The sequence below is a fragment of the Tamandua tetradactyla genome, chromosome 10 (assembly GCF_023851605.1).
Source record: "Tamandua tetradactyla isolate mTamTet1 chromosome 10, mTamTet1.pri, whole genome shotgun sequence".
NCBI lineage: Eukaryota > Metazoa > Chordata > Mammalia > Pilosa > Myrmecophagidae > Tamandua > Tamandua tetradactyla.
In genome coordinates, this window is record NC_135336.1 from 38859880 (window position 1) to 38886600 (window position 26721).

Below are 26721 nucleotides of genomic sequence, written 5' to 3' on the forward strand. Positions count from 1 at the left end.
CCTTGTTGTAGTTTCTGAGGTAAAGTAAAATCCACGCTATTGACTATCTTTATAACTGAAAATTTTCAATTTTAAGAAGAAAAAACTAGGTTTCAGTGGATTAGCGTAGCCTTCACTACTGCATGTCTTCATTTCCCTTCAATGTTTTTAACTTAGCTACCAACAGATCCATACACCAACCCTGCAACCCCGTCCAGCGAGAGAAGCTAAGCAGATTGCTAGCATCCCCCTCCTTTGCTTTTAAGCGGCTGCTGGAGGCTGAGCAGGCTGAAGCCGGGAGCGGAAGCCACGCCTCCAAGAAGGGCGGGCCAGCCTCCCAGCCACATCCTCCGCAAGGTGAGGGGCGGGGTTCACGGTGACGTCATTCGGAGGCCCTCTGTGATTGGAGGGAATTTAGAAGGGAAACAGAGGGCCCAGGAAAGAGGCGGAGCCTAGTTTCCTTGGTGACGGGTTGCCCGGCGGGTCGCCTGGTAACGGGTCGCGGGTGTTTTGGTTGTGGCAGCGCAGGCGGTGGAGGCCCGGGAGGTCTGTGGGCTGGAGGCCCCGCCGGCGTCCTTCTGTCTGCTCTGCGATGGCTGCGGCCGCTGCAGTCGTCACACCGACAGGTTTGGAGGATACAGTGTCTCGGACCCGCAGCGAAGGGGCTGGAGAAATGGTCGTGGAGCGGGGGCCCGGCGCGGCCTACCACATGTTCGTAGTGATGGAGGACCTAGTGGAGAAGCTGAAGCTGCTCCACTATGAGGAGGAGCTCCTCCGGAAGAACAACCTGAAGCCCCCGTCCAGGTGGGTCCACTCGTCCCTGAGCGCCTGGGTCCTAGCTGATCCTGGGGGAGATGCCTTCCCGCGTCCTACTGGGGAACGCCGAGCACGGGTTAGAAAGCACTTTCCTCCATCTTCCTAGTCGGGGAAGGGCAGCTTACCCCAAACTCAGCGACACTGTTGTGGAGCCCACAGAGTTCAGACTTGGTATTTTTGTAGAGAGAGGAAACAAGTTTTGGAATGTCAGAGGGACTAGAAGACAGCTAGCCTATTCTCTAAAATGTACACTTGTCACAAAACACAGACTGTATTTTCTGATTATAAAAGTAATAAAAATACCCATTGTAGAAAGCTTAGAAAAACACAAAATTGTGCAGAAAAATACTAAAGTCATCCGTAATCTTATCCTCAGGAAGGAGCACTGTTATTTAGCTCTATTTCTAGTCTTTTAATTTCCTCTGCGAGGACCTTTCCATACAACTGGCAACTGCAGGTACCTCAGACTTGCTGAGTACTTTATATGTAAACTTGTTGACTAATTGCTATGGTTTAAAAGAACTTCTTCTGCCTTTGCAATAAAGGTACTCTCAGAAACTAAGAAGTGGGAAGCAGAAAGAAATGACAAAATATTGAAATTGTCTCCTGGTAGAACCTAAGGTTCTGCCCTTGTTCCTACTGGGGAAAAGTTTATCTTTCCTTGATGATAGTACCATTTCTTGCTTGAGAGTAATGGATAGCAGCACTTTCTCCTCCAATTAACATAGTCCAGCTATAGTCAAATGAGTTTTATAGGGACTACATTTGTTTATTTTGTATAAGAGGCAATTTAGATTAAGAAGACTGAGCATTTTCTTTTAAAGTTTGTAACTAGGTTAAAGTAATTTTCCTCGAAGTTTTAATTTCATTCCTCTGCTCTTTTCTAATAATTTAATAGCATACTATGTAGACTTATGTAAACTGTCCATATTGCTAAATCAATCCATAATGTCAGAAAAATTGGAGGAGGAAAAAGTAGTATTGCTTGATCCATGATAGAACCTGTTAGATGAGGAGTTAGCATGAATTGATCAGGATAATATAGACAACTTACATTTTCTATGTTAATAAAAATTCGTTACCTTTTTCCCAATATATTTTTCAAACTAAATGAAAATGACCTCAAGGTTCTGTTGATATCAAGCTCTGTACTCTTTCCTCAGGAGTTCAGCAAGATACTTTGAGTCATGAATACAAATGAAGATATGCTGGCTCAGTGGTTCTAAAAGTGTGGTCACCAGACCAGTAGCATCAGCATCACTTAGAAACTCACTGGAAATGCAATTTCTCAGGCCCATTCCCCAATCTACAGTATCAGAAATAGGTGTTAGCATTTTGTGTTTTTAAAAGCCTTTTTGGTGATTCTTATGTACTTCAAGATTTGAGAACCACTATCCTTCCTCTTTGTTGGTATATCAGTTTCTACTGTCCTGGAGGGGTAATCGGCTGAAAAGGAAAAGATGAGTTATTGGTAAGTGGGTGCTTTGAAAGGGTCCTGAGCCTATATCTGAAAGGGCTGCAGGGCCTTTCCTTCTTTCTCAGCTTTTTGTTATTTTCAAGAACATTTATTTATCCTGCAGGAGAAAGTTTGGGAAACATGAAGAAATAAACCATTAATTCTTATGACAAATGGTGAGAATAGCTATTAATACAACATAAACATAATAGTAATACCTTTAAGTGAAAAAAGCAGGATAAGATCTTTGTTCAGACTGACTTGAATGCTATTGCTTGCAAGTTTTATTCTTAACATGTTTAGGTATAAATCATACTGATCCTCATAAGAATTTTTTTAGTAGGCTAGATGATTTAACAAAAGTTAACAATATTTGTTAGAATGGAGATGTGTTACTCTGGTTTTTTAAATCCTCGGTATACCATAGAACCATCTTGGGAGCTTTTAAAATAGACTCATACTGGGCTCCATTCCCAGAAGTTCTGGATTCATGCAAAGATATTAATGGCATGTTAAAAAGTAAAAATTTATTGTGAGTGGTCATTAATGTGTTTTTAATAACTCTGAGTTTCCTGTTTCCAGATTACCATTTTCAGGAGGCACTCTCTTATTATTTCTAACAGCTTAAATGATTTTGGCAAAACTTCCACATACACTACATTTTCTAGATATAAGGTCTTTGAGGTAATATTTTATGTACAGTAGTAATTGCCCTAATCCTATTTGTTAAAAGTTTTAATGTGAGTGCTGTGGATTACTGGAAACTTTAAGGGGTGAAATATTAGTGTCTTTTGATTTTAAGGCCATTTGAAAAATGGAAAGGGTCCTTTGGCAGATTTGGACTGAGCGTCTTTAGGTACCACAGACTTGTTTGCATTATTTCATATGCTACTTCTCTCCCCAACCCCCTTGTTTTGAAACAGACACTATTTTGCCCTGCCTACCAACCCTGGTGAACAGTTCTACATGTTTTGCACTCTTGCTGCTTGGTTGATTAACAAAGCAGGACATCCCTTTGAGCAGCCTCAAGAATATGATGACCCTAATGCAACAATATCTAACATATTATCTGAGCTTCGATCATTTGTAAGTGTAAACAACTCTTTTCTTTCTGCACGTTCTCAAGTTATGAACTTTAATATTGGTGATTCCACAATATAAATGCTAGATGCTTCGATGAATTCTCTCTGAATATATGTAGCTACATCTTAATTTACTTTCAGATAAAACCTTCTCAGAATGCTTGATATTCATTTTATACCACTTCTAAAAATTGTTCAGTATACACTCATTATTGCCCAAAATAATGTTTTTTCTTAGTTTTGAAATGTCTTAAAGTAAATTAATGGGTGCTTAGTTCTTCCTTTAAGAAATTAAAAAAAAAACAAAAAACAGCTAGGAAGCTGAAACACTGTATTTTAAAAGAGAACTGTGATTTACTAGACCATAATAAAAGTTGTGCTTTTCATTTCTGACTTTCCTGAGGACAGGCAGTGAGATATTTTTGTCTCATATGTTACTCATTTTTGACAAGTGAATCACTCTGCCCTTCATGTGGTTGTTTAATGATGTGATACCAAGTGAATAGTTTCACTGATTTTTTTCAGCCCAAGAGGATCAGTGATTTATTCTGCCAGGCAGGAGGTTATTGCCTTTTAATTTGATACTTTGACAATAAAATGTCTGTTTCCTTAGTTTTTAAATTTATCTGTAGATTAAAAATAAAGGAACAAATAGGTGGATTTTTAAGATACAATGTAATTACAGTTTAAATCATATTTGAAAAATGGTAAGGGATGTATCTCTTCAGCTGTTCTTTGCTTAAAATGTTTTGGCATTTAGAATATAATAAAAATAATACCCTGTTTATCTTTTGTATTTCAGGGAAGAACTGCAGATTTTCCTCCTTCAAAATTAAAGTCAGGTTATGGAGAACATGTATGCTATGTTCTTGACTGTTTAGCAGAAGAAACATTAAAATATATTGGTTTCACCTGGAAAAGGTAAACACTACCCAGCCTACTTATAGTAATAGCGTCTTCTTCTAAGTGTTCAGAACTTTTTACTTGAATTGAAAGTGATTTCCTCTTGACTGTTCTAAATTGAAAATGCCCTCAGGTGATTAAGAAAAGTCAAAGACAAAATTGAAATATCCCGTGTCTTCAAAACCAGTTCTGGCGATGTATATTATTGTGCTCCTTCCTTGTTCAAATGTATACTTATCAAAGATTTAACTGTAACTGTATACCCTTGTCAATTTAGGAACATTTAAAAAAGTCTTGTGTATGTATTTATTTAGACATATAGGCATAGTATATACATGGGGGTAATGGATAGCTGCAGATTTAAGGGAAAAATGGAAATGGATATAGTGTTTTAAATGGGATTTTCCCCTTTGCTTACAATGACTGGGCAAGAATAATACTGAAGTAGCCATCTGACACTCTCCTAGATGTTGTTCATTACTTCTTTCTCTGGTCTGATAGTGCTCTGTTAATGTTTCTATAATATTGTATTTATCTTGGTATTAAAATAATTTGTAGGCCTGGCTTTCTTGCTAGAAATAATAAAGTCTTCATATGTACTATATGGCAATTAGCAGAGTGCTTGGTGTATCACAGTTGCTTAGTAAATGTGAGACACATGGATGAGGAAATAAAATATCCTAGATTATCAATTTATATAGATTATAATTTGAAAATACATGAATTTGGTCCTTTGACGGTAGAGATTATCGTCAGGTTAGAGAATGTGGAACACATTATACAGGTAAAATGAGCAAGCAGTAACTTGTAGATTAGAATTAATTTCTGTAGAAAGGTCCTTGTTAATATTTTAATATATTCTCAATTACATTCGTTCAGGTGAACAACAACTTCTTATTAATACCTACGTTAGAACTTCATTGACCTAGGTTATCATCAAGTTGAACCTTATGGCATTACTGGTATCAATTATTTTTGAACTAAAAAATGGCAATTTCATATGCTTCAACCCAAACATTTAGTGCAATATAAAGAATGACTACATGATCCAGAGTATTTATAAGATTTCAAGGAAAGATAATTTTAAGATGTGTTTCTCTCTTTTTCATATTATTATGTCTATAGTCCAACATATTCTTAAATTCAACAAAAGCTATTTGTATCTCAACCACTGCTCAGTTTTACATTTCTTTTGTTCCTAAGCACATTTTATTTCTTGGTGTTGTATAGTAACTTGGTTAATTTATGAAGCCTATATATACATCAAGGAGAAAAAGAGGGCAAAACATTGAAAAGTAATAAACATTAGTCAAGATATCAGAAAATATAAATTACATAGAAGTTACCTATTTATGGAAGTTTTTTATATACTTTAATATGACAGAATAGATTCTAGAAGAGCATAACTTTTGAAATATTATCCAACTCTAATTAACAATAAATTAGGAAATTTATCAGCTTGACTTGGTTCATAGTATTTTCCTTCCTTAATGTTAAATGTTGATTTTTGTATTTTTTTAAACTGATTGAGATAAAGATGTTTTACACTAAGTTTATATAAACCCCAATATATTTGGGTATTATAATGTGGGAAATAAACCCCAATGTATTTGGGTATTATAATGTGCAAAATACATATTGTTAATCTCAGTGGAGAAATAATTGATTTTCAATACTTAATGTTGGGATCACTAATTAGATATTGAAAATAAGAATAAATCTGGAGTCCTTATTACCTATATCAAAATAAATTTTAGATTGATCAAAAATATGAAGGAAGCTATAGATATGCTAAAATATCAGAGTGGTGTGTGCTATAAGGGAAAATCTTATTATATATGGTATCAAGGTGAGGGTTAAAGCAAATAAAGATTGTTAGGTTTATCTAAGAATTTTAACAGTCTTGGACAGACAAGATTATAATAAATGATAACTGATATATAAATATTAAAATAGATAACAGTGTGTAAAATGTTTTTAACTCTGTTTAGATAACGGCTTAATTTCTTTAATATACAAGAAGTCAAAGAGCAAAGAACATAAATGGTCAATTCACTAAAAAAGACACAGAAAACCAATTAAAATTTGAAAATATGTTCATCTACTTTCATATGAAAGAAATGTAAATTAAAATAATGAGATGTTTTCACTTTGATTGGCAAAAATTAAAGTTTATACTCTATATTGGTGAAGTATTAAAAAGGAGTCACTGTCCATCATTGTTCTTGGGAATGTAAAGTAGGACAACATTTTGGAAGACAATTTTGATGATATTTAGCAAAACAATAAAATGGACAAAGCTGTTGACTCAACTCTTTCATTTGCATCAGTTTATTTTAAATGATAAAGGTAAGCATATAAAGATGATCTTTACAACATTGTCTAGGAAAAACTAGAAACAACCTGAATGTTTGATTAGTGCCAATTAAGCTGAGTATGGTGCTTCTATGCACTGTAAAACAATGCAGGTATGTTTAAAAAAAATATGAGAAATATGTATGGCTTAGTTTTCTTAACTGCTATGATAAATACCACACAATGGATTGGCATAAGCAACCATTATTGTCTCACAGTTTTGGAAGCTGGAAAGCTTACCTCCTTCCAAGGTCAGTAGTGTTCTAGAAGGCTGACAATCCTTGAGGTCCCATTCAGTGGTCCTATCTCATAGTGTTTTCCTCTCCTTTCTCTTCTGGTTTCCACTAACTTCTAGCTTCCCACGGCTTTTTTTTTAATAAGGATTAAGACCCATTCTAATTTAGTTGTACACACCTTAATTAAGAATAATATCTTCAAAAGGTACTATTTACAATGGGTTCACATTCACAGGAATAGGATTAAGATGAAGAAAATGTTTTTTCTTGGAGTATATAATTCTACTTACTGCAATGTATATGTACTGAGATGTGGTATATTGGTTAGAGAGGAAAATAAATTGGATAACTCTATGCATGATCCCATTTGTGTAAACTTGCATTTTTTTAATTAGAGAAGTTTTAGGCTCACAGAAAAATCATGCAGAAAATACAGTTTCCATATTCCTGCCCCCATTATGAACATTTTGCAGTATATGGTACCTTTGTTACAACTAATGAGAGTCTTATTATTATTTTATTATTAACTGTGGTCCATAGTTTATATTAGGGTTCATTGTGTTGTACAGTCCTCGTGGTGGTGGTAGTGGTTGTTTTAATTACTCTAGTAACATATATCACCTAAAATTTCCACTTTTAATCACATTCAGATATTTAATTCAGTGGTGCTTATTACATTCACAGTGTTGTGCTACTATCGGCCCAAACTGAAATTCTGTACCAGTCAACTTATAATTGCCCATTTCCTACCCTGACTCTGGCTCCTAGTAACCTGTATTCTAGTTTCTGACTCTGTGACTCTCATTCTAATCATTTCATATCAGTGAGGTTGTACAATATTTGTACTTTTGTGTCTGGCTTATTTCACTTAACATAATGTCTTCAAGGTTCATCCATGTTGTCATGTGCATCAGGATTTCATTCCTTTTTACACATGAATAATGTTCCGTCCTATGTATAATTCATGTTTTGTTTATCCATTCATCAGTTGACAGACAATTGGGTTACTTCCATCTTTTGGCAGTTGTAGATAATGCTGCTAAGAACATTAGTGTGCAAGTATCTATCCTGCTTTCAATTCTTCTGGGTATTACCCAAAAGTGGGATTGCCAGGAAATATGGTAACTCTACATTTAACTTTATGAGATACTGCCAAACTGTTTTTCACACTGTAACATTTTACATTCCCACCAAAGTGAATGAGTATTCCTATTTCTCCACATCCTCTCCAACACTTGTAATTTTCCCTTTTTTTATAATAGTAGCCATTCTAGTGGGTATGAAATGGAATCTCGTTGTGGTTTTGATTTTCATTTCACTAATGGCTAATGATGTTGGACATCTTTTCGTCTGCTTTTGACCATGTGTGCATCTTCTTTGGAGAAATGTCTGTTCAAGTCTTTTGCCTATATTTTAATTAGGTTGTTTATGGGTTTTTCTTTTTGGTTGAATTGTAGGATTTATTTTAAATTCTAGATATTATTTCCTTATTGGATATGTGGTTTCCAAATAGTTTCTCCCATTCTGTAGGTTGTTTTTTTACTTTCATGATGAAGTCTTTTGCACAAAAGTTTTAAATTTTGATCAAGTCACTGCATTTTCATCTAGGATTTTGTAGTCCTGGTTCTTATATGTAGTTCTTTGATCCATGTTTAGTTGATTTCTGTATATTGTGTGAGATAGGACGTCCACCTTCATTCTTTTGCATGTGGATATCTGGTTTTCCCACACTATTTGTTGAAGGGACTATTCTACCCTCATTGAGGTGGACTTGGCACCCTTGTCAAAAATCATTTGGTCATAGATAGCGTCTATTTCTGGATTCTATTTGATTCCATTGGCATATAAGTCTGTCTCTGTGCTGGTGACATACTGTATTGATCATTGTAACTTTGTAATAAGTTTTAAAATTGTGAAGTGTAAGTCCTCCAACTTTACTCTTCTTCTTAAGGATGCTTTTGGTTATTCAGGGCCCCTGTTTTTTACTTGTTTTTAAAATTTGGAGATAAATGTTTGGCTTTTTACTGAGAAAATTTGGGGAAGAATACATGAAGCATTTAATAGTGGTATAGGGAAGGCAGCAGGAGCAAAAAAAAGTAAGATCTGGTTTAGACGAAGGTATTCTTAATATTCATATTATACGTTTTTATCCTACTAAAATATATTTTTAACTTGCATTTCATGTTAAGCCTTATTATTTTAGGCCAACATACCCAGTGGAAGAATTAGAAGAAGAAACTGTTCCAGAAGATGATGCAGAATTAACATTAAATAAAATGGACGAAGAATTTGTGGTATGTGTGTTACTGACCTTTCTATTCATTTTCATCTTTGGGTTCCAACCTCTTTTAATTCCTTCAGGCCTCTATTTTCTGGAATATATTTTATTTCGTGGCTTTTGAGAAAAGTTCTTAAATATTGTACCAAATATCAATTGTTTAGACCTTTAGTTAAGTTAATGCTCATATTCTCGAATGATTCAGGTATGAATTTTAGTTGAGGTTCTTTAGCTGTAGACAGGAAATAGTATGCTACGAATTTTATGAGTCAATATTTTATTAACAGCCATTCATAATCGTAAGTAGGTAAGGAGTAACAAAGAATTTGGAACGGAACGATAGAATTTAGGATTAAGGCATTCTGCTTCATTATAAAAATGCCATTTTATTTCTCAAGAACTCCTTTATACTTCTAAAATTAGGATGAGTACTACCTAAGTGTAGTACCTTTAGTACTTTTACTACATAAAAATGCTTTAAATAACAAACATTTTTTAAGTTGTTTGGCAGCATGCAGCCCTTTCTAACCATGCTTAATATCTTATCTATAATGTAAAGCTAAATGATCAAGTCTCTACAACAAATTAAACTAATAAAATAATAGCGATTAGATAACTTTTTCTCAAGATTATTCTTTCGCAGGACTGGAAATGGATTGAACCCAGTGTTTTAGTTTACCTCTGGAAGGATACATGTGGTTTGAAACAAATGCAGGAAAAGAACAACTTTATCTCTATTGTATTCTACTCTCATTAACAAATCAGAATTTTCAGGTGATTTTTAAAGTCAGTAAATAGTATTGATTTCTATACTTCCATTAAAACAATATGTTAAGCTAATATGTGTTTTAAAAATATAGTGACATTAGTTTAATTGCAGATGCTGAAAATAAAAATATGGGTATGGTTAAATTAGTTTGACAATAGCCAAATGTAGAATATAGTATGTAGCCATTAAAAATTGTTACAAAGAAATGTTAGTGACATGGGAATGATATTTAATTCGTGCTTATTCTATACTTTATTCTCTAAAAATAACTCAGAAAAGTATTATAAATTTTATATCATCATAAACTTAACTATGTAAAGTATGTCAAAAAATAACATCAATGTGTTGACAGTAGTTATATGGATAGAACAATTATAGCTTATTTTTTCTTTTCTGCATTTCCTTGTATTTTTAAAGCTTTTAACTTGTTTATCATTAGCCATATAAATATTTTTAAATTTTTTTAAATGGAAAACATGACTCTATGCTAGCATTTCACAAAAGGAAAAAAGACCATTGTTGAATTAATCAATTTACAAGATATCCTTTTTTAGTGGGATCAATTTTAAAAATCAAAATTATATATTGGTTTATTCTGCATGCATTTATCAAATAACTGATCCATAGTAGGCAGTGGATGAGAACCTGCCACTATAGCATGTGCAAAAGCTCAGAGGCAGGAAGGAGTTTAACATGATTAAGGAACTAAGGTTATATTTTGGATGTTATATGGAAGTTCTTTGGGTGATGAGTTGCAAACCCACATAGCCAGCCAGCTGAGAATGTGTGAGACAACAGCTTTGTTATATCAAAGGCCCTGGAGGGAGGGATAGGGAGCATCAGGGCAGTGGGGGTTCTAGGGCATACCTAACCCAGGCTCTGGGGAACGCCCATGGAACCCGAGGGGAAAGGTATAGCTTTCCCATGGATCTGGAAATTATCAGTTTTAAACTACACAGCATGAAAAGGAGAAAGAGCAAGGCCATTTGGAGAAGCTGAGGGCAGCTCTTATCATCCAAGCCTTAGGGAGATATATATCTTGTTAGTAAATATGAAATTATGGGCCCTGCTAGTAAATCGTGTGAAGGGCAGAAATGGCAACGGCCACTTGGAGAAGCTGGGGCAGCTCTTATCACCCACACCATGTGGAGGTGCATGCCTTACCAGTTGCACTTATACCTAGGGCAGGGCTAGCTGGGGTGGTCACTGAAAAGATGAATTTATGAGTAGGCAAAATGATGAGACACCAAATATAATTTCTTTTATGCCATTACAGGCCATTGAGCTGCTGCATGAGAAAGAGGGTGGTTTAAGATTAGCTGGGAAGAGAGACCATGTTAAGATCATTCACAGTATTTTTAAGGCATTTAGACTTTATTCTCTGTGTAATATATCAGAACTTTTCACTTAAGCTCAGAAAAATTAAGTCCACACATTTCCAATTGTTCATCTCTTTCATTCTATTCAGGTATCTCCTTCATCCAATTGTCTTTACTATTAACATGTCTTACTGCATCAGATTATTTTCAAAGATAAATATAACTAAAAAGTAGCTGGCAGCAGGGGAATACAAAAATCTGCTAATCAAAAGGAAAACTCTGCGAGGGCAGAAACCAGGCCTAGTTTTGCTCATTGTTGTATCTCTGCTTTATTGTGTAGTGCCTGGTGCCATGGTAGGTATTTGTTAAATATTTGATCATAAAATCCATCTGTCAGCACATTGAATAACTTCTGCTAATTATTTCCTCCACCCCACCCCCCGGGGAAGCCTTTAGAGTGAAAAGCAGCATTATTGGATGTGTAATTTAGAGAAGCTATACTAAAAAGCAGTCTCCTAGCTCATTTCTTCCCAACTGTGAGGTAACTAAGACCAAACTGAAGGCCTTCCACAAATGGACTGCCTCTGAGGCTGTTCCTTCCCTTCTGTCTCTTAATTATTCTCTTTCCTTCCTTACTTTTATTGTATGTCTTCAGTTATTCTCAGGGGTCCTGCTCTCTTACATTTCCAATTCCTGCTGCTAAGGAGAACTAGGTATTGCCGCAGGCTACTTAAAAAATGCCTTTGAATGGTGGAATACTGATTTTGTTGCCAGAGTTTGTGGGGTGTCTCAAGGATGGTAAAGATCATGTCTGATATAGTAACATTCTGCTCTAGAAACTAGAATTCTTCAGTTTTACACTAGCCAAGTCAACATAGAACATGTTGATAGCTGTTAAGAAAAGAAGTAAAAGAATGTTGGTCATGATACAGAATATTCTCACCTGCTATATGTAGTCATCCTTAGTAACTGTCATTAAAAGAATTAAGAGAGTGCATAGTAGGCAAAGAAATGGTGAAAGTCGTTTTGAGTGCCTTCTGTATTGAGATTAGAATCCTTCTAATTTACTTTAAAACTTTTTTTTAATTCTTTATATTCTAATTTCTTTTAAATATTCTCTTAATATTTATTAAATTCTTTTTCTAGTGTCTATTATTAAAGCTTTTTACCTATTTGTATCCCTTTCAATATAATTCAGTAAGTATTCATTGATCACTTATGTAATCAGACTGATCAGGTTATTGTAAAAGTATAAAATTGTCATTTCAATCATTTACTCTGGTTGTCAAATAGAACATCATTAATACAAATACAGAATTTACATGCCTTCTTGTACTGTGTTTTGAGGGTATGCATCTATGCTTATGCTTTAAGACGTAAGCAACTAAGTGATTGTACTTTAACGACAGTATGCTGAATGAAATGGCAGAAACAGTGACAAATATTATCATGTCTCACTTATGTGGACTAACTATAATATCCAAATATAGAGAATTGAGGTCAAGAGCATGGGTTATCGGTTTGGGGCCTATTGTAAAGGCTCTTAGGTTATAAGCTCTTATAGCAGTCACATATATTTAGCAGTTGTAACTGTGATTTCTAAATTCTGAGATACTGAGCTATTTGTGTATAACTTGACCATTCTCTGAAACTTTGGGTATTTATGGGACATCTGAGACTGAGTTAGAGCATTGAAGCTATGAAAGTCAGCATTACCCCATACAGCAGATGTTAAAAAATCGTTGAAAAAGTGGTCAGACTTCAACTAGAGATATGAATGAAGCTGATCTGGAGAGGATTAAGATAAATCAGAATATAGAATAAAGGATAATATGTTCCATATTTTAAAACTACAACTTCTGTGTGAGACCAAAGGGAGAGATGTTTATTTGGTACAAAATTTATAATTTGGATAGCATATTATCTAATTTAACTCATGTGGTCAGTTTGGTTGTACACCATAATTACATTGACTCTTGAATAGGATGTGAGATCTTGTTGATTTGTATAGGTTAATGTGATGCCCTGATATCCCAGAGTAATTTGGGCAGAGAATAAAAAAAAAATTTTGCTAAGTCCCCTTGGGGGACTGAGGAAAAAGGAGAAAATATTAAACATCCCTATCTGGGGAATTCCTGATATTCTTGTAAGCAGTAGGAACAACCAATTCAATAGGCTGAGTGCTCGATCTTTGGGATCACCCCTATGAGACTTATTCCTGCAAAGAAGAAGCTAAGCCTACTTATAATTATGCCTAAGAGTCACCCTCAGAGAACCTCTTTTGTTACTTAGATGTGGCCTCTTTCTCTAAGCCAACTTGGCAGGTGAACTCATTGCCCTTCCCTCTACATGGACATGACTCCTAGGGGTGTAAATCTTCCTGGTAACATGGGACAGGACTCCTAGGATGAGCTGTGACCTGGCATCATGGTATTGAGAAAGCCTTCTTGACCAAAATGGGGAAGAAAGAAATGAAACAAAATAAAGTTTCAGTGGCTGAGAGATTTCAAACAGAGTTGAGAGGTTATCCTGGAGGTTAATCTTATGCATTATATTTTAGTTTATGGTATACTGGAGTGGCTAGAGGGAAGTACCTGAAACAGTTGAACTGTATTCCAGTAGCCTTGATTCTTGAAGATGATTGTATAACTATATAGCTTTTACAATGTGACTGTATGATTATGAAAACCTTATGTCTGATGCTCCTTTAATCCAGGGTATGGACAGATGAGTAAAAAAAATATGGTTAAAAAATAAATAATAGGGGAGATAAAGGGTAAAAAATTGAGTAGATTGAAAAATTAGTGGTCAGTAAGAGGAAAGGATAAGGGGTATGGAATGTACGAGTTTTTTTCTTTTTTCTTTTTATTTCTTTTTCTGGAGTGAGGCAAATGTTCTAAAAATGATGGTGACAAATACACAACTATATGATATTGTGAGCCATTGATTGTTTACTATGGGTGGACTGTATGTGTGTAAAGATTTCTTAATGAACATATTTTTTTAAAAAAAGACATTAGCAGTTAGGTTGGTTTTATCTGTAATTCCATGCTCTACTTCCTCATGCCTGAAAAAAAGTAAGCTTCACTTGAGTATATAGAATCTGCATTTATATTATTTCATATTTTACTAATTTTTCCAGTTCTTCAAGGCTTATTTTCTCATCACGTACCTTAGTGGTCCTATCCTCAGATTTTCTGAGTATGTATGGAAAGGAACCTTAAAATTTGCATTCTAACAAGTTCCAAGGTGATGCTGAAGCTGTTTTCAGAATCATACTTTAGGAACCGTATATGCTTCTAAATTCTTGAAGATAAGGATTGTCTTTGAAATCTACCACTGAAGCATTTGTACAGCTCTACATATAGAAGTGCCTACCAACCAGCACACATTGTTGGTTTGTTTTCTTTCCAAGGTGATATGTCTTGGGACCAAGCTCCATTGGATCTATTCCTGTGTTCTTGAGCTTGGGATATTGTTAAACTTGGTTTTCCCACTATGTCACTTGCTGCCGCACAGACATTTGAAGAGAAAGGGGAACTCATGTTTTGCCTACATGCTCATGGAACCAGCTCAGACTCCAAATTTACTGTATATTAGGGAGAAGGTTACCTCTCAAAGGGCCAATTCTCCCCATCCCCCAACAACTGGTCTGGGGTTCAGGACCAGCTTAGAATCTACCTGAGCTATCCTTTTGGATAGATTTAGGGGTCAAGGGGTTCTGATGACTATTAACTTATCAAGCTTGAGCATAGAAAAGATGAGATATTAAAAATACTCAATATTATTGGTCCCTATAACAGGTGAAAATATTCTGTGTGTGTCAACCTCTTGTTTTTATTCATTTCAGTCATCTTTCTCAAAATTTCCTCTTCTTCCACTATCTTTCTCTTTCATATATACAACTTGGTGCTGTTTCCCACTCTTGTTGTTATGTTTATTTATCTCTAGTTTTACAACAATGTCTCTTTTCCCATCTGCCCTCCCATCCTTTTTTTTTTTTATTTCTTCAACTGCAAAAAAGATTCTATTTAAATGACACCATCAAAAACTTCAAAACATATATGAGCTACTAATAATACTAGGCTCTACTTTAGGACATTCTTTCATTAGGTTTTTAAATACCCTTTCCTGTGTTAGTCTTTTTATCAAGCTTCATATATTGTACATGTGGAATCTGAGAATACACTTTTCAGATTGTACTTTTTTATAAATAACTTTAAAATGCCTTTCTTTTCTTTCTTTTTTAAGGAAGAAGAAACAGACAATGAAGAAAACTTCATTGATCTCAATGTTTTAAAGGCCCAGACCTATCGTTTGGTAAGTGCATTCAATACACACAAGACAACAAGCAATCAATACATATGTACTACTAGAAAATGAAAAACCATTACTGGTCATTGTTTTGTTTATCATTTGAAAGTAGCTCTCAAAATTGTTTTTCTATATATAAAATGTCATCATTAAAGTAAATGTAAAGATTCATAGGGACAAGTGGGACAGTCTCTTGTCCATGTTATAGAAAATCAACAGAACACTTCTCATGCAAACTATAAACGATTCATTTGCCTGATGGCATTTTTATTATGGGAAGACATAAATTATTCTGTTCCAAGTTATTTTTTATTATACTAGGCCAATATTGAATAGCCTTGACATAGAATAGTACATAAATTGCTTGTAATTCTTTGAAATAAAATGGACTGAAATATGGTTAGTCAGACATTGCTCTAAGTCACTTTTTTGCTATGTTTTAATTAGGAAATAAAGCCAATCTATAGAATTATAGTACATACTCAATGAGATATTTCAAAGGTACATATTGGATTTTTGCATTTTTGCAATATGTATGATATATTTCAATAAAGTCCTATTAAATGGTCAAAAGAGTATATCTGGAATAAAATTTTCTTATTTGTCCTTTATTCGATTTTTCTTGAATGAATTCTACAAACAAGTTTAGATCTAGTTTTGGGGTTTTATATCATAAAGGCTTTGACTACCCCACCCAAAGATGATCTCCCCATTTATTATTTTCCTGCTTTGATGTTGTTAGTTATTATTTTTTATTATCATTATTAATGATGTGTTTGTGTTTTCACTCCAATTTGAGATGTAATATAACATTGTGATTACAATACCTGTGTTTGTGACTTGACTTTACCATTTATTAGGTGTCTGACTTTGGGCAAACTTCCAAACATTTTGTGCCTCAGCTTCTTTATCTATGTAACTGACAATAAAAATATTAACTATTTCTTAAGTGTCTTGAAAGTTATAAAACTTAATACTTATTAATCGCTTAGAACTGTTTCTGGCACAAAGAAAGTGCTTATTAAGTATTAGAAAAAACAAAAGCCACATCCTCCCCCATATTTCCACTCTCAAATCTGAGTGGTAAACTTCTTGATAACGGGATAACTTTCCTTTTTTTCTTCTCCATAGTGTAGCACAGAAGATATGAATAAATACTTCTCAAGTGAATGAATCTATTTTTGATTGATAGATTGAAAATTATTTCAGAATAATATATTAAAATTTAAATCTAGGACAGTGCAACAGTGGCTCAGTGGCAGAATTCTCACTGGCCATGCCAGAGACCCAGGTTCGATTCCCAGTACCTGCCCATGTCAAAAAAAAAAAAAAAGGTTAAATCTATACAAGTAAACCTCAATTCTAACAATATCTTTTATTTACATATCACTTTGTTTTTAGAGTACTTCTGTTAAACTTGTAAGGTATTTGGGTGGATGTTACATTTTACAAATACCAAAAATACAAATACCAAAGCTGAAATTTATAACCTTGGGACCATTTAATCTTTTAGACCTTATAAATGATAGTACCTGAATTTGAATTCAGTCTGCTCAGTCCCAAGCCCGGTGCTTTTTTTTTTCCCTCTACCTCATAACAAGCATTCAACAAGGTAAGTATGGTTCAATACCTGTCTTGAACAACTATACTGTGTTCATGTAATGTGTGCAGTAATGATGGAGATGACATGGTGTTCCTAAAGTATGAAAAGAAAAACAAAAGTAGAGATGCATGCACAGTTATTCTCAGAAAGAAGAATGTCACTTGTGTTATTCGTTCTTATATTGATAGTATAAATAGAAGCCTGTGAATGCTACCTGGGATTCCCTCTGGACAAAACAATTTCTGGATATTGGAGAGGAACAGTCATTTAATTTGCTTCTATTACACATTCTTATGTTCCATTCGTCCTGATTTCAATTTGTCACTTCATTTAAGCTACATGAGAAAGGATATTTTCCCCCTGTCCCTGCCTTTATAAATCATCTAAGTATTAGATCTTCTGAAGGAGATTATATGTTTAGCCTCTACAACTAAGACTAAATGTGGTTTAGTTTCACAAGAGGAAGAAATCTGAAAACCAGGTATTTGTGAATGGTCAGCCATCAAGTACTAATGAGGCAGAAAACACTTTCATATTTTAAAAAATCTGGCAAGCTTATAATATTGCCAACTAAAGCCATCTGCCTGAAACATCTGTGTCCGACTGCAGCTTATGATGGCTCAGACTGCTCTTTCCCCAAGATAGAATTGCTATATAGGTTGGTGACATAGATTTAAGATTTTATATTTCATGCAGCAGGTAGATTCACAATGAAGAAAAAATATTATTTTAGTAGAGCTGAATGTGATGAATTCTTCCCTAGACCAAGAATGGTATATACTAGATAGGAAATCAATATACTAAATGTATACATGACTTCAAGCCCAGCAATGTATGGATTATAGCAATCCCTACCCACTTGTGGTTTTGAAATAATGATATTTATCTAATCATTGTCTGTCTCCCTACCTGGCTGTATTTTTTCTGCACAGACCCTCACTTGTTTTGTATTATATTCATTTCTGGTTTGCTCACTGTCTGTCTCGACCACCAGAATGTAAACTCCTCTGGAGCAGGAGCTTTGTTCACTGTGCTGTCACCTGTGCCTGGTATGTAGAAGGCACTCAATAATATTGAGTGAATGCATACATGAATGAATGCTATTTTATATTTGTATTCTTATAGGCAAGGTATAGGTTAATCTTCATAAAGAAAAGAACAATAATTGTTTTCTCTTCCATGTAACATGTAGGATAATGCAGGGAGAAATTGCCTGCATTCCTTTCTTTCATTAAATGAAACGAAGGCTAAACCCTGAAAAACATCCTTTTAAGTATCGTGATAATTCAAGAAGATGGATGTACACACACATTTTCCTGAGATTTGTGGTGAAATGAAGCAAGGGAGAATACAAGTGAAAAAGACATATGTCCCAGGTTGTATTCTCTGGAAGCAAATACTGAAGCAGTTTGGAGTGCAAAATATTTATTAGAAATAGACACCTGGGAAAGGAAGGGTAAAGATTGCAGGATTCTGCAGAGGGAGAAGTCTAACTGTGATGCAGGCCTAACAAAGCCTTGGCCACCCTGGTGGAGAGCTCTGGAGCAAGTATTGCCTGCTTGGCTCAGTCATTTGATGCAGGCTGCCCTGCAGATGAGATGGCTCTCTTAAGAGAGACAGGCCTTGAAGGAGCTGACTGCAGGAGGGTGTCAGCTGGCTACAGTCCTTTAGGATGTGCCACAAGTCCTTCCTTGAAAGGGGACCTGAGAGGTCCCTCTTCCTGTTCCACTGTGTATTTGAAGGTTGTAACCACTAATTAGAAAATTTTGTAAAGAAATAATGGCTGCTAATTGACTAAACTCTGAAATGTCTGCCTAAGCATATTGTGATTCAGCAGTAGTGTTTCAGGAACAGGACACTGAAGATGTTTTAAGAGAAGCATTCTTCCTATAGATGTTGAATGCTTATATTGATAAAAATGCTTTGTTTCTGAAGCAGGTGCTGTTCAGAACATTTATTTACTCTAGGGTTTTAAAATATACTTAGAGCCATTCTTATTGTGTGGTTTCCGCACCCCCTGACTCCCCCAAATCCGTTACCTCAACTATTGTTTGCTTAACAATACTTTTCAGGAACTCTTGCAATTGATAAGAGATTACTTCATCTTCCAAAATTTTATTTGTAAGATACTTATTTGAATTTTGGGATAGTTTTTCTTAGGAGGAAAAAAATATATGGGTGGATATTCGGCTTCAAGACTAGTTCCACATTTTCTATGTTCCTCTGATTCCTGAGTATTCTTGAAATCTGAAATTTAGTCAAAACCACCCTGAGAGTAGCTATGGGAGAGAATACTGGTGCTGAATGAAAGCTCTGACAATTGGATAAAGCCCATGATGATTTGAGGTATCCTCGAATGTTCAGAGATTGGGGTAGAGGGAACAGGAAAGGAAGGCTCTTGTGGCAAAATATTAGGGAGAAGTGTTGGTCTTTCTTATTTCTAAGTTGAGTGTGTCAATTGGGAACTGATGCATGTTCATGGTAGTTCCATCGTAATTATGAGTGGTGTTTATAGCTCCTCCACTGGGAAACTCAACAGAATGATGGCACCATAATGCAGCATAATGCAGATGTGTCATTCTTCTTCCCTAGTGAAAAAAGATGGAAGGGCACTGTGTGCTCTATGAATTCTATTTTTAAATGCCCATCACTCCATTTCAAAACATTTTTTTCAAACATGCCATTGAACCATTCTTCCTTGAAATGCTAACTTTGAGGTTTTAGAAACCAAATCTTGAGTAATACAGCATAAAACCAAGTATCTCAAAAAGTTTAAACACAGTTTTTAATTATATAGCAAAAAAAAAATCATTGTATCAAGAATGAGAATTTTTTTAAATTTAAAAGCAAAAGCTGTAAGGAAGTAAAAATAGGGGCTTAGAATAAAAATGCCATTTCAGTTTTAGTTAGTGTCATTGTGTCAAGTTTGCAATGTTGTAATCAAGAGGAAAGAAGATGTATATTTTTGGGTTAATATATATTAAATACTTTTAATTTTTTAAGTTTCTTATATGATTTATACTTATCTTCTGAACAAAATGCCCTTTCTGAGTAATATGGGGGAAAAACATTACAACAGAGCTTGCCCCATAGATGACACTGGTTCTGATTCCTACCTGAGGAAAATATTTCTTCTTCTTTCCTGAAACATTTGAGCATTAGGTATCTTACCTGTGTTGTGAGAAAAGTCTGCGGTTGATATTTCATGGAAAATAATTAAAACGTCACATCTTTGAATGTGGTGGAACACATTATGAGTGAATTAATGCCTTATTTTTTTGTTAACTAATCTGTACCACCCCTACCAGTTTTATAGCTAGAGGTGAACGGAAAATATGGGTTAGAGAAAAAAGCTATTCTCACTGCTCAGAGGAGGCTCAAACAGCATTTCTTGCTGGGTGTAAAAGACAAAGCTTTGCTTGATCTTTTAGTAGCTTTTGAGTCCACACTTGAAATAGGAGAGGCCCTAATTTCCATCTGTCTGGTTTATTATGTGTCTGTAAGATGTAGGAAACAAGGACTTTTCAAGGTCCCTTCCAGATCTGGGTTCATATGTTCAAGGCAAGTATTATGACATAAAGAGCAGCCTTAGATAAAATCCTGACTGTACATCACTAGCCAAATAACCATGGTAATTTAATTAACCTTTCCATCACTCTGATTTCTTATCTGTAAAATGGAGACATAAAGAAGTTTTCAACAACCCAACTTGTGAACAGCACCTAGCATGGTGCTGGCATAGAGTTGGTTCTTGATATATTTCTTATTTTGTATAATTTTTCAGTTTCCTAGGGACTGAAACTCATTAACAATATTCTTATGTGCCATACAGGAATAGAAAGGAGCCCCAGTTCTTTAATACAAATAAGCATCTGGATTGCCATGAGTATTTTTGAGTAAGAAGTTTATGTAGGATGTCGGTTATAAAGAACCTTCCATTTGGATGTAATTAGGAAGCCCTGGTGATTCATGACCTTATTTTTCATAATCTGTCACGTGGATCATTATTGAAGACCCACTAGCCTAAATCTGTTGTCAGACAGGTCTCTTTTATAGAAATGACTAAAGAAATCTGATGACAATTATCAATGATTTGTTCAGGCATCACTGAAGAGTTGTCTGTTTTTTAATGAATAGGTTATTTCCTGGATCAACACTGATATCAGATATTTATTCTGTAATTCAGTATGTTAGATGAGTACCCAAAATATATACATTTTTTTCAGTCCTTTATATTCTTTCAAACAAAAAACAAAAACTTCCCCTACCCCTGGCAGTGTTAGTGCTTTGAATATCTGACTTCTTGATGTCTCTGTTGACTAATGATTCCCTTTTATCTAAGATACCCAGTTAGTTACTAAGTCCTGTGGACACTGCCTTTGAAATATCTTGTGTCCGTCCACCTAGCTGTCTTTCAAGACCAGGTCCTCTTCATCTGTTGTCTGGATTATGTAACACTAATGTCCTAAATGGTGTCTGGCACTCATCCTTCAATTTTACCCCCATACTTTCCCAAAATACTTTTCGCCTTGGTCCTCTATTGTCTTACCAAAGCATAACTTTATCAGGTTATTCTGAGTTCTGTAACTTTTGATGGCTTTTCACTATCTACAGGACATTTATATAGATTATAAAACAGTAAATTTTTTTGGTCTGGCTTTGAAGGCCCTTAGGAATTTGACAACGGTATACAGCCAACATTATTTTCTTCCACAAACCTGTATTTCAGTTAAGTTGGTCCTTTTGTAGGCTTCAAACACGTTGAAAGCTTATCTTTTCCCCTTTCATTCTTCCTACTTTCTCTCTACCTGACTCTTAAATGTTCAAGGTTCAGCTCAAATTCTGTCTCATAATTCTCTTATAACCTAAGCCCCATTTTAATCCTATAACCCAACATTAGATAAATTATCATGAAACATAACTAGAATGAATTTTTGAGACTCTTTTTGTCATTTTATTCACTTACTGGGCTTTAATAGTACCTAGTACATAGTAAGCACTTGATAAATATTTTTAGATAAATAAATGAAGCTGTTATACCTTGCTTGTAAATCCTCTTTGCCTCTCCTCTGGCTTAAAGGACTAATTCTCATTCCTCAGGCTAGCTTTCAAGTTCTTTCACAGTTTATTCAACTATCTTTTCCCCAGTCATCACCTTTTTATGGCCCTACTCTCTCTCTTCATTATGATTTTCACAAGCCATATTCATTCATATTCAGTATTTTGGATATGTTGTTTTTTTACTATTAACACTTGGCTTCTCTCCTTACTACCTCTTGATATCCATGTATCTGTGAAAGGCTGAACTTAAATGTCACCAAATTTATTAAAATGCATCTCTCTTCTGTTATTCAAACTCCTAAAACACTTGCCACCTGTACCAGCTAGTTTGTGGAAGTTAATTACATTTCTATCTGCTTATTGAGAATAACTTTATTCTTTTTAAAAATGAATTATGTTCCTTGTTTTTAAAAAGTGAAAGCTCAAAAAAGTACAAAGAAAAATGAAAATTTCCCTGATATCAGCACCCAGATATAAACATAATACCTACCCCTTTATGCATAATTACTGAGGTTATGTAATTTTTGTAAGTATTTTAAAAATAAAGTATGATACTAACACAGAAATAGACTGAGAGTAGAGTTCAAAAATAGTAGAACTATATTGTGTATGAGCATATGAGGCAGTGCAAGTCAGTGGGGAAACCTGAACAACTCAATAAAATGGTGATGGGATAATAGGCTATACATTTGAAGAAAAGTAACCTGGATTCCTCCCTCATATATTAGACACAAACTGCTATGCATCAGTAAAAGTAGAAAGTAAGAAAATAGCAACCAAAGAATCAAATATATAGGAATAAATCTAAAGGACTTATACATGAAATGTAAAGGACTTATACATGAAAATCACAGAATGTTGCTGAAAGAAATCAAAGCATACCTAAATAAATGGAAGGGTATTCCTATGTTCATGGACTGGTTTAATTATTGCTAAGGTGTTGTTCCACCCAAAGCAATTTACAGATTCCACATAATCCAAATGAAAATTTCAACAGCCTTCTTATATAAGAAAAAGCCACTCATAAAAATTATATGGAGAGATAAAAGGCCCTGAATAGCCAAAACCATCTTGAAGAAGAATGTAGAGAACTCACACTTCCTGAATTTTTAAAATTACTGCAAAGTTACAATAATCAAAACAGTGTGGTATTGGCACAAGAGCAGATATAAACTAATGGGACCAAATTGAAAGTTCAGAAATAAACCCTTACATCTATGGCCAATTGATTCTTTTTTCCTCATCAAAATTAAAACTTTCATCCTTCAAACTGCACCTGAAGAAAATGAAAAGACAACCCACAGATTAGGATAAAATATTTGCAAATCACATCCAACAAAGGAGTTGTATCCTTAAAATATTAAAAACTCTTACAACCCAGTAACAAAATCACAACCCAATTAAATATTGGGCGAAGGACCTGAACAGACACTTCTCCAAAGAAGCAAGTGGCAAATAAATACATGAAAAGATGCCCAACATCACCAGCCATCAGAAAAATGCAAATAAAAACGCAATAAGATACCACCTCACACCCACCAGGGTGGCGGTGAACAAAAATATAGGTGCTTGATTTTTGACAAGGTTGTGAAGTCCACTCAACAGGGAAAGAATAGTCCCTTCAACAAATGGTGCTGGGAAAACTGGATATCCATATGCAAAAGATAGGTGGACCCCTATCTCACACACTATACGAAAACTAACTCAAAATGGATCAAAAACCTAAATATAAGAACAAAAACCATAAATATCCTAGAAGATGTAGAGAAATATCTTCATGTCCTTGTTTTAAGCAATAGCTTCTTACATCAAAAAGCATGAGCAAAAAAAAGAAAAAATAGATAAAAGGGACTTCATTAAAGTTAAAAATTTTGGGCATCAAAAGACTTCATCCTGAAAGTAAAATGACAATGTAAACAATGGAAGAAAATCTTTTGAAACCACGTATCCAGTAAGGGTTTAATATCCAGAATGCATAAAGAAATTGTAAGATTTAACCGCAAAGGATAACCAAATTTAAAAAATGGAAAAGATACTTGAATAAAAACTTCTCCGAAGATGATACAAACATGGCCAATAAGCACATGAAAAGATACTCAACATCATTAGTCAGTAGGTTAATGCAAATCAAAACCACAGTGAGATTGCATTTCACAACCACTAGCATGGCTACTGTTAAAACACACACACAGTAAAAGATCACAAGCCTTGGAAAGAATATGGAGAAATAGGACCACTCATACTTTTTGATGGGACTGTAAAATGCTCCAGCTGCTGTAGACGATAATTTTGCAGTTTCAGAAAGTTAAGTATAGAATTGCCACATGACCTGGCAATGCTGCTTCTAGATATATACCCAAAAGATTTGAAAGTAGGGACTCAAACAGATATTGGCACACCAGTGCTCATAGCGGCATTCACAGTTGCGAAAAGATTGAAGCAGTCCAAATGTCCATCAATAGATGAATCGATAAACAAAATGTGGTATTTACACAAAAAGGAATATTATCCAGCCATAAAAAATGAAGTTCTGATGCTTGTGACAACATGAATGAACTGTGAAGATGTATTGAATGAAATAAGCCAGAAAGAAAAGGGCAAATATTGTATGATCTCACTGGTATGAAATAGCTAGAATAAGGAGATTCATAGAGTCAGAAACTAGAATACAGGTTACCAGGGCCCAGAGTATGCGTAGGCAATATGGTGTTAATACTTAATTGGTACAGAATTTGTTTGGAGTGATAGAAAAGTTTTGATAATGGATGGCAGTGATGGTAGCACCACACTGTGAGCTTATTTAACACCATTGAATTGTATATTTGAATGTGGTTAAAATAGGAAATATTAGGTTATATTTATGTTACCATAATAAATGTTTTAAACAACCATAAGACTGTTCAACACACAGTGAACTCTAATGTAAACTATGGGCTATATTTAATAGTTTAATTATAATAAGTATTGTTTCATCAATTGTAACAAAACCAAGCACGCTAATGCAAAATATTAATAGTGGAGAAAACTGCATGTGAGTGAGAGTATATGGGAACTTTGTATTTTCTGAAAGTATTTCTGTAGACCAACTTCTCTAAAAAAAAAACAAAGTAATAAAGCATACATGCACACTAAAAAACGATTGACTAGTGTTGTATTCTTCAGTTGAAATAAACCCAATGAAGCATTACAAGAAAACCAAAAGCCATAAAGGTTGCTGATGAATCTGAAAGCATAAAAATTAAAACATGTGGGAGAAGGAAAAAACCACCATTTTAAGTTAAAAGAAAACAATTGATAAACTGGGAGAAAATATATGTCACCTTTATGACAGGCAAAGTGATGATAGAGGCATGATGAGACATTTAGGAATTTGGACTCTGGTGTTTAATGATGGCCACTTAATGATGACAGGACATCTGGAAACTTACTGAACTTCTCTGTGCCTAGTTTCCTCATTTCTAAAAATGAGAATAAGATCCCCCTGATTCATGCTGTTATTCAGCATTTAAGCCATATATGAAAGCATCTGATACCATCCTTGGCATATAATAATGATAATTTCTAATCTATATTGGGGACACTGTGAAAGTCTTTTAAATTTATCATCTCATTTAATGCTCATAAAACGACCCTTAATATGAGGAAGGTACTATTACACCAATTTTACAAATGGGACCCTGAGATTTATAGAGGTTAAGTAATTTGGCAAAGTGCCAGTACATGATGGAAGTGGTAGGTGAGCAAAATGTTATACCATACCCATCCTTTTAATTATACCATTCTGTGGTGACTCTTTCCCATTTCCTTGAGTCCTGGACTATTTCAATCTTGACAGTTAATCAGGACTTTCAGGTCCCACTGGGTAGGTATGTGAATTGAGCTTTTCAACTATTTGGGCACCAACATATCCATGAGGTTGTTATCTTCATAAAACCTTACAGAAAATCAGGCCATGAAGAATTTTGCAGACCTTACAACACCAAGTACAATGTGACCCATAATAGTTTCCCAAAATACCCTTCGTAGGTAGTTTCTGTTTTGCTTTGTTGTGTTTTGAGAAAACTGATGACTGTGATCAGAGGATGGTTTTTACCTTAACACTTAGCATGGATAAAAGGAGCTAAAGTAGTACAAAGATGAGTGTTTCATATATTTAAAAAAATAGTTTTGGAAGTTGAATTCTCATTCAAATATAATTTCAGATTTCTTATTGGAAAAATAAATTGATTTGTGTGAGTTTGGGGAGTTTTCTTATTACACTTTTTAATTTAAAGGCACATCATTTATTCAAATATTCACATTATAACTCAGGATAAAAATTTTTTGGATCAATCTTAAAAGTTGAACTTTTGAAAAACACTTTTGAACCTCATATATATTTTTTTAACTTTTTTTATTGTATAGTATAACATATATACAAAAAAAAGAAATAAAAAAGCAATAGTTTTCAAAGCACTCTTCAACAAGTAGTTATAGGACAGATCCCAGAATTTGTCATGGGCTACCATATGATCCTCTCATATTTTTCCTTCTCGCTGATCCAGAATATA

The 26721-nt window shown here is 34.6% G+C and overlaps 1 protein-coding gene across 2 annotated transcripts in view; it reads left to right on the forward strand.

Moving 5' to 3' along the window:
- Positions 1–444: 444 nt before the first annotated feature.
- IFT57 (intraflagellar transport 57) overlaps positions 445–26721 on the forward strand; it is a 59862-nt gene continuing 33585 nt past the window's right edge. Inside the window, exons 1-5 of one of the 2 annotated variants that reach the window (XM_077118473.1) lie at positions 445–783; positions 3175–3337; positions 4136–4254; positions 9031–9121; positions 15445–15513. In XM_077118473.1, coding sequence (XP_076974588.1) covers positions 572–783; positions 3175–3337; positions 4136–4254; positions 9031–9121; positions 15445–15513 — 654 coding nt within the window. In that variant the 5' untranslated portion in view covers positions 445–571. The remainder of the gene's footprint in view (positions 784–3174; positions 3338–4135; positions 4255–9030; positions 9122–15444; positions 15514–26721) is intronic. The other variant, XM_077118472.1, reaches the window with a different exon arrangement.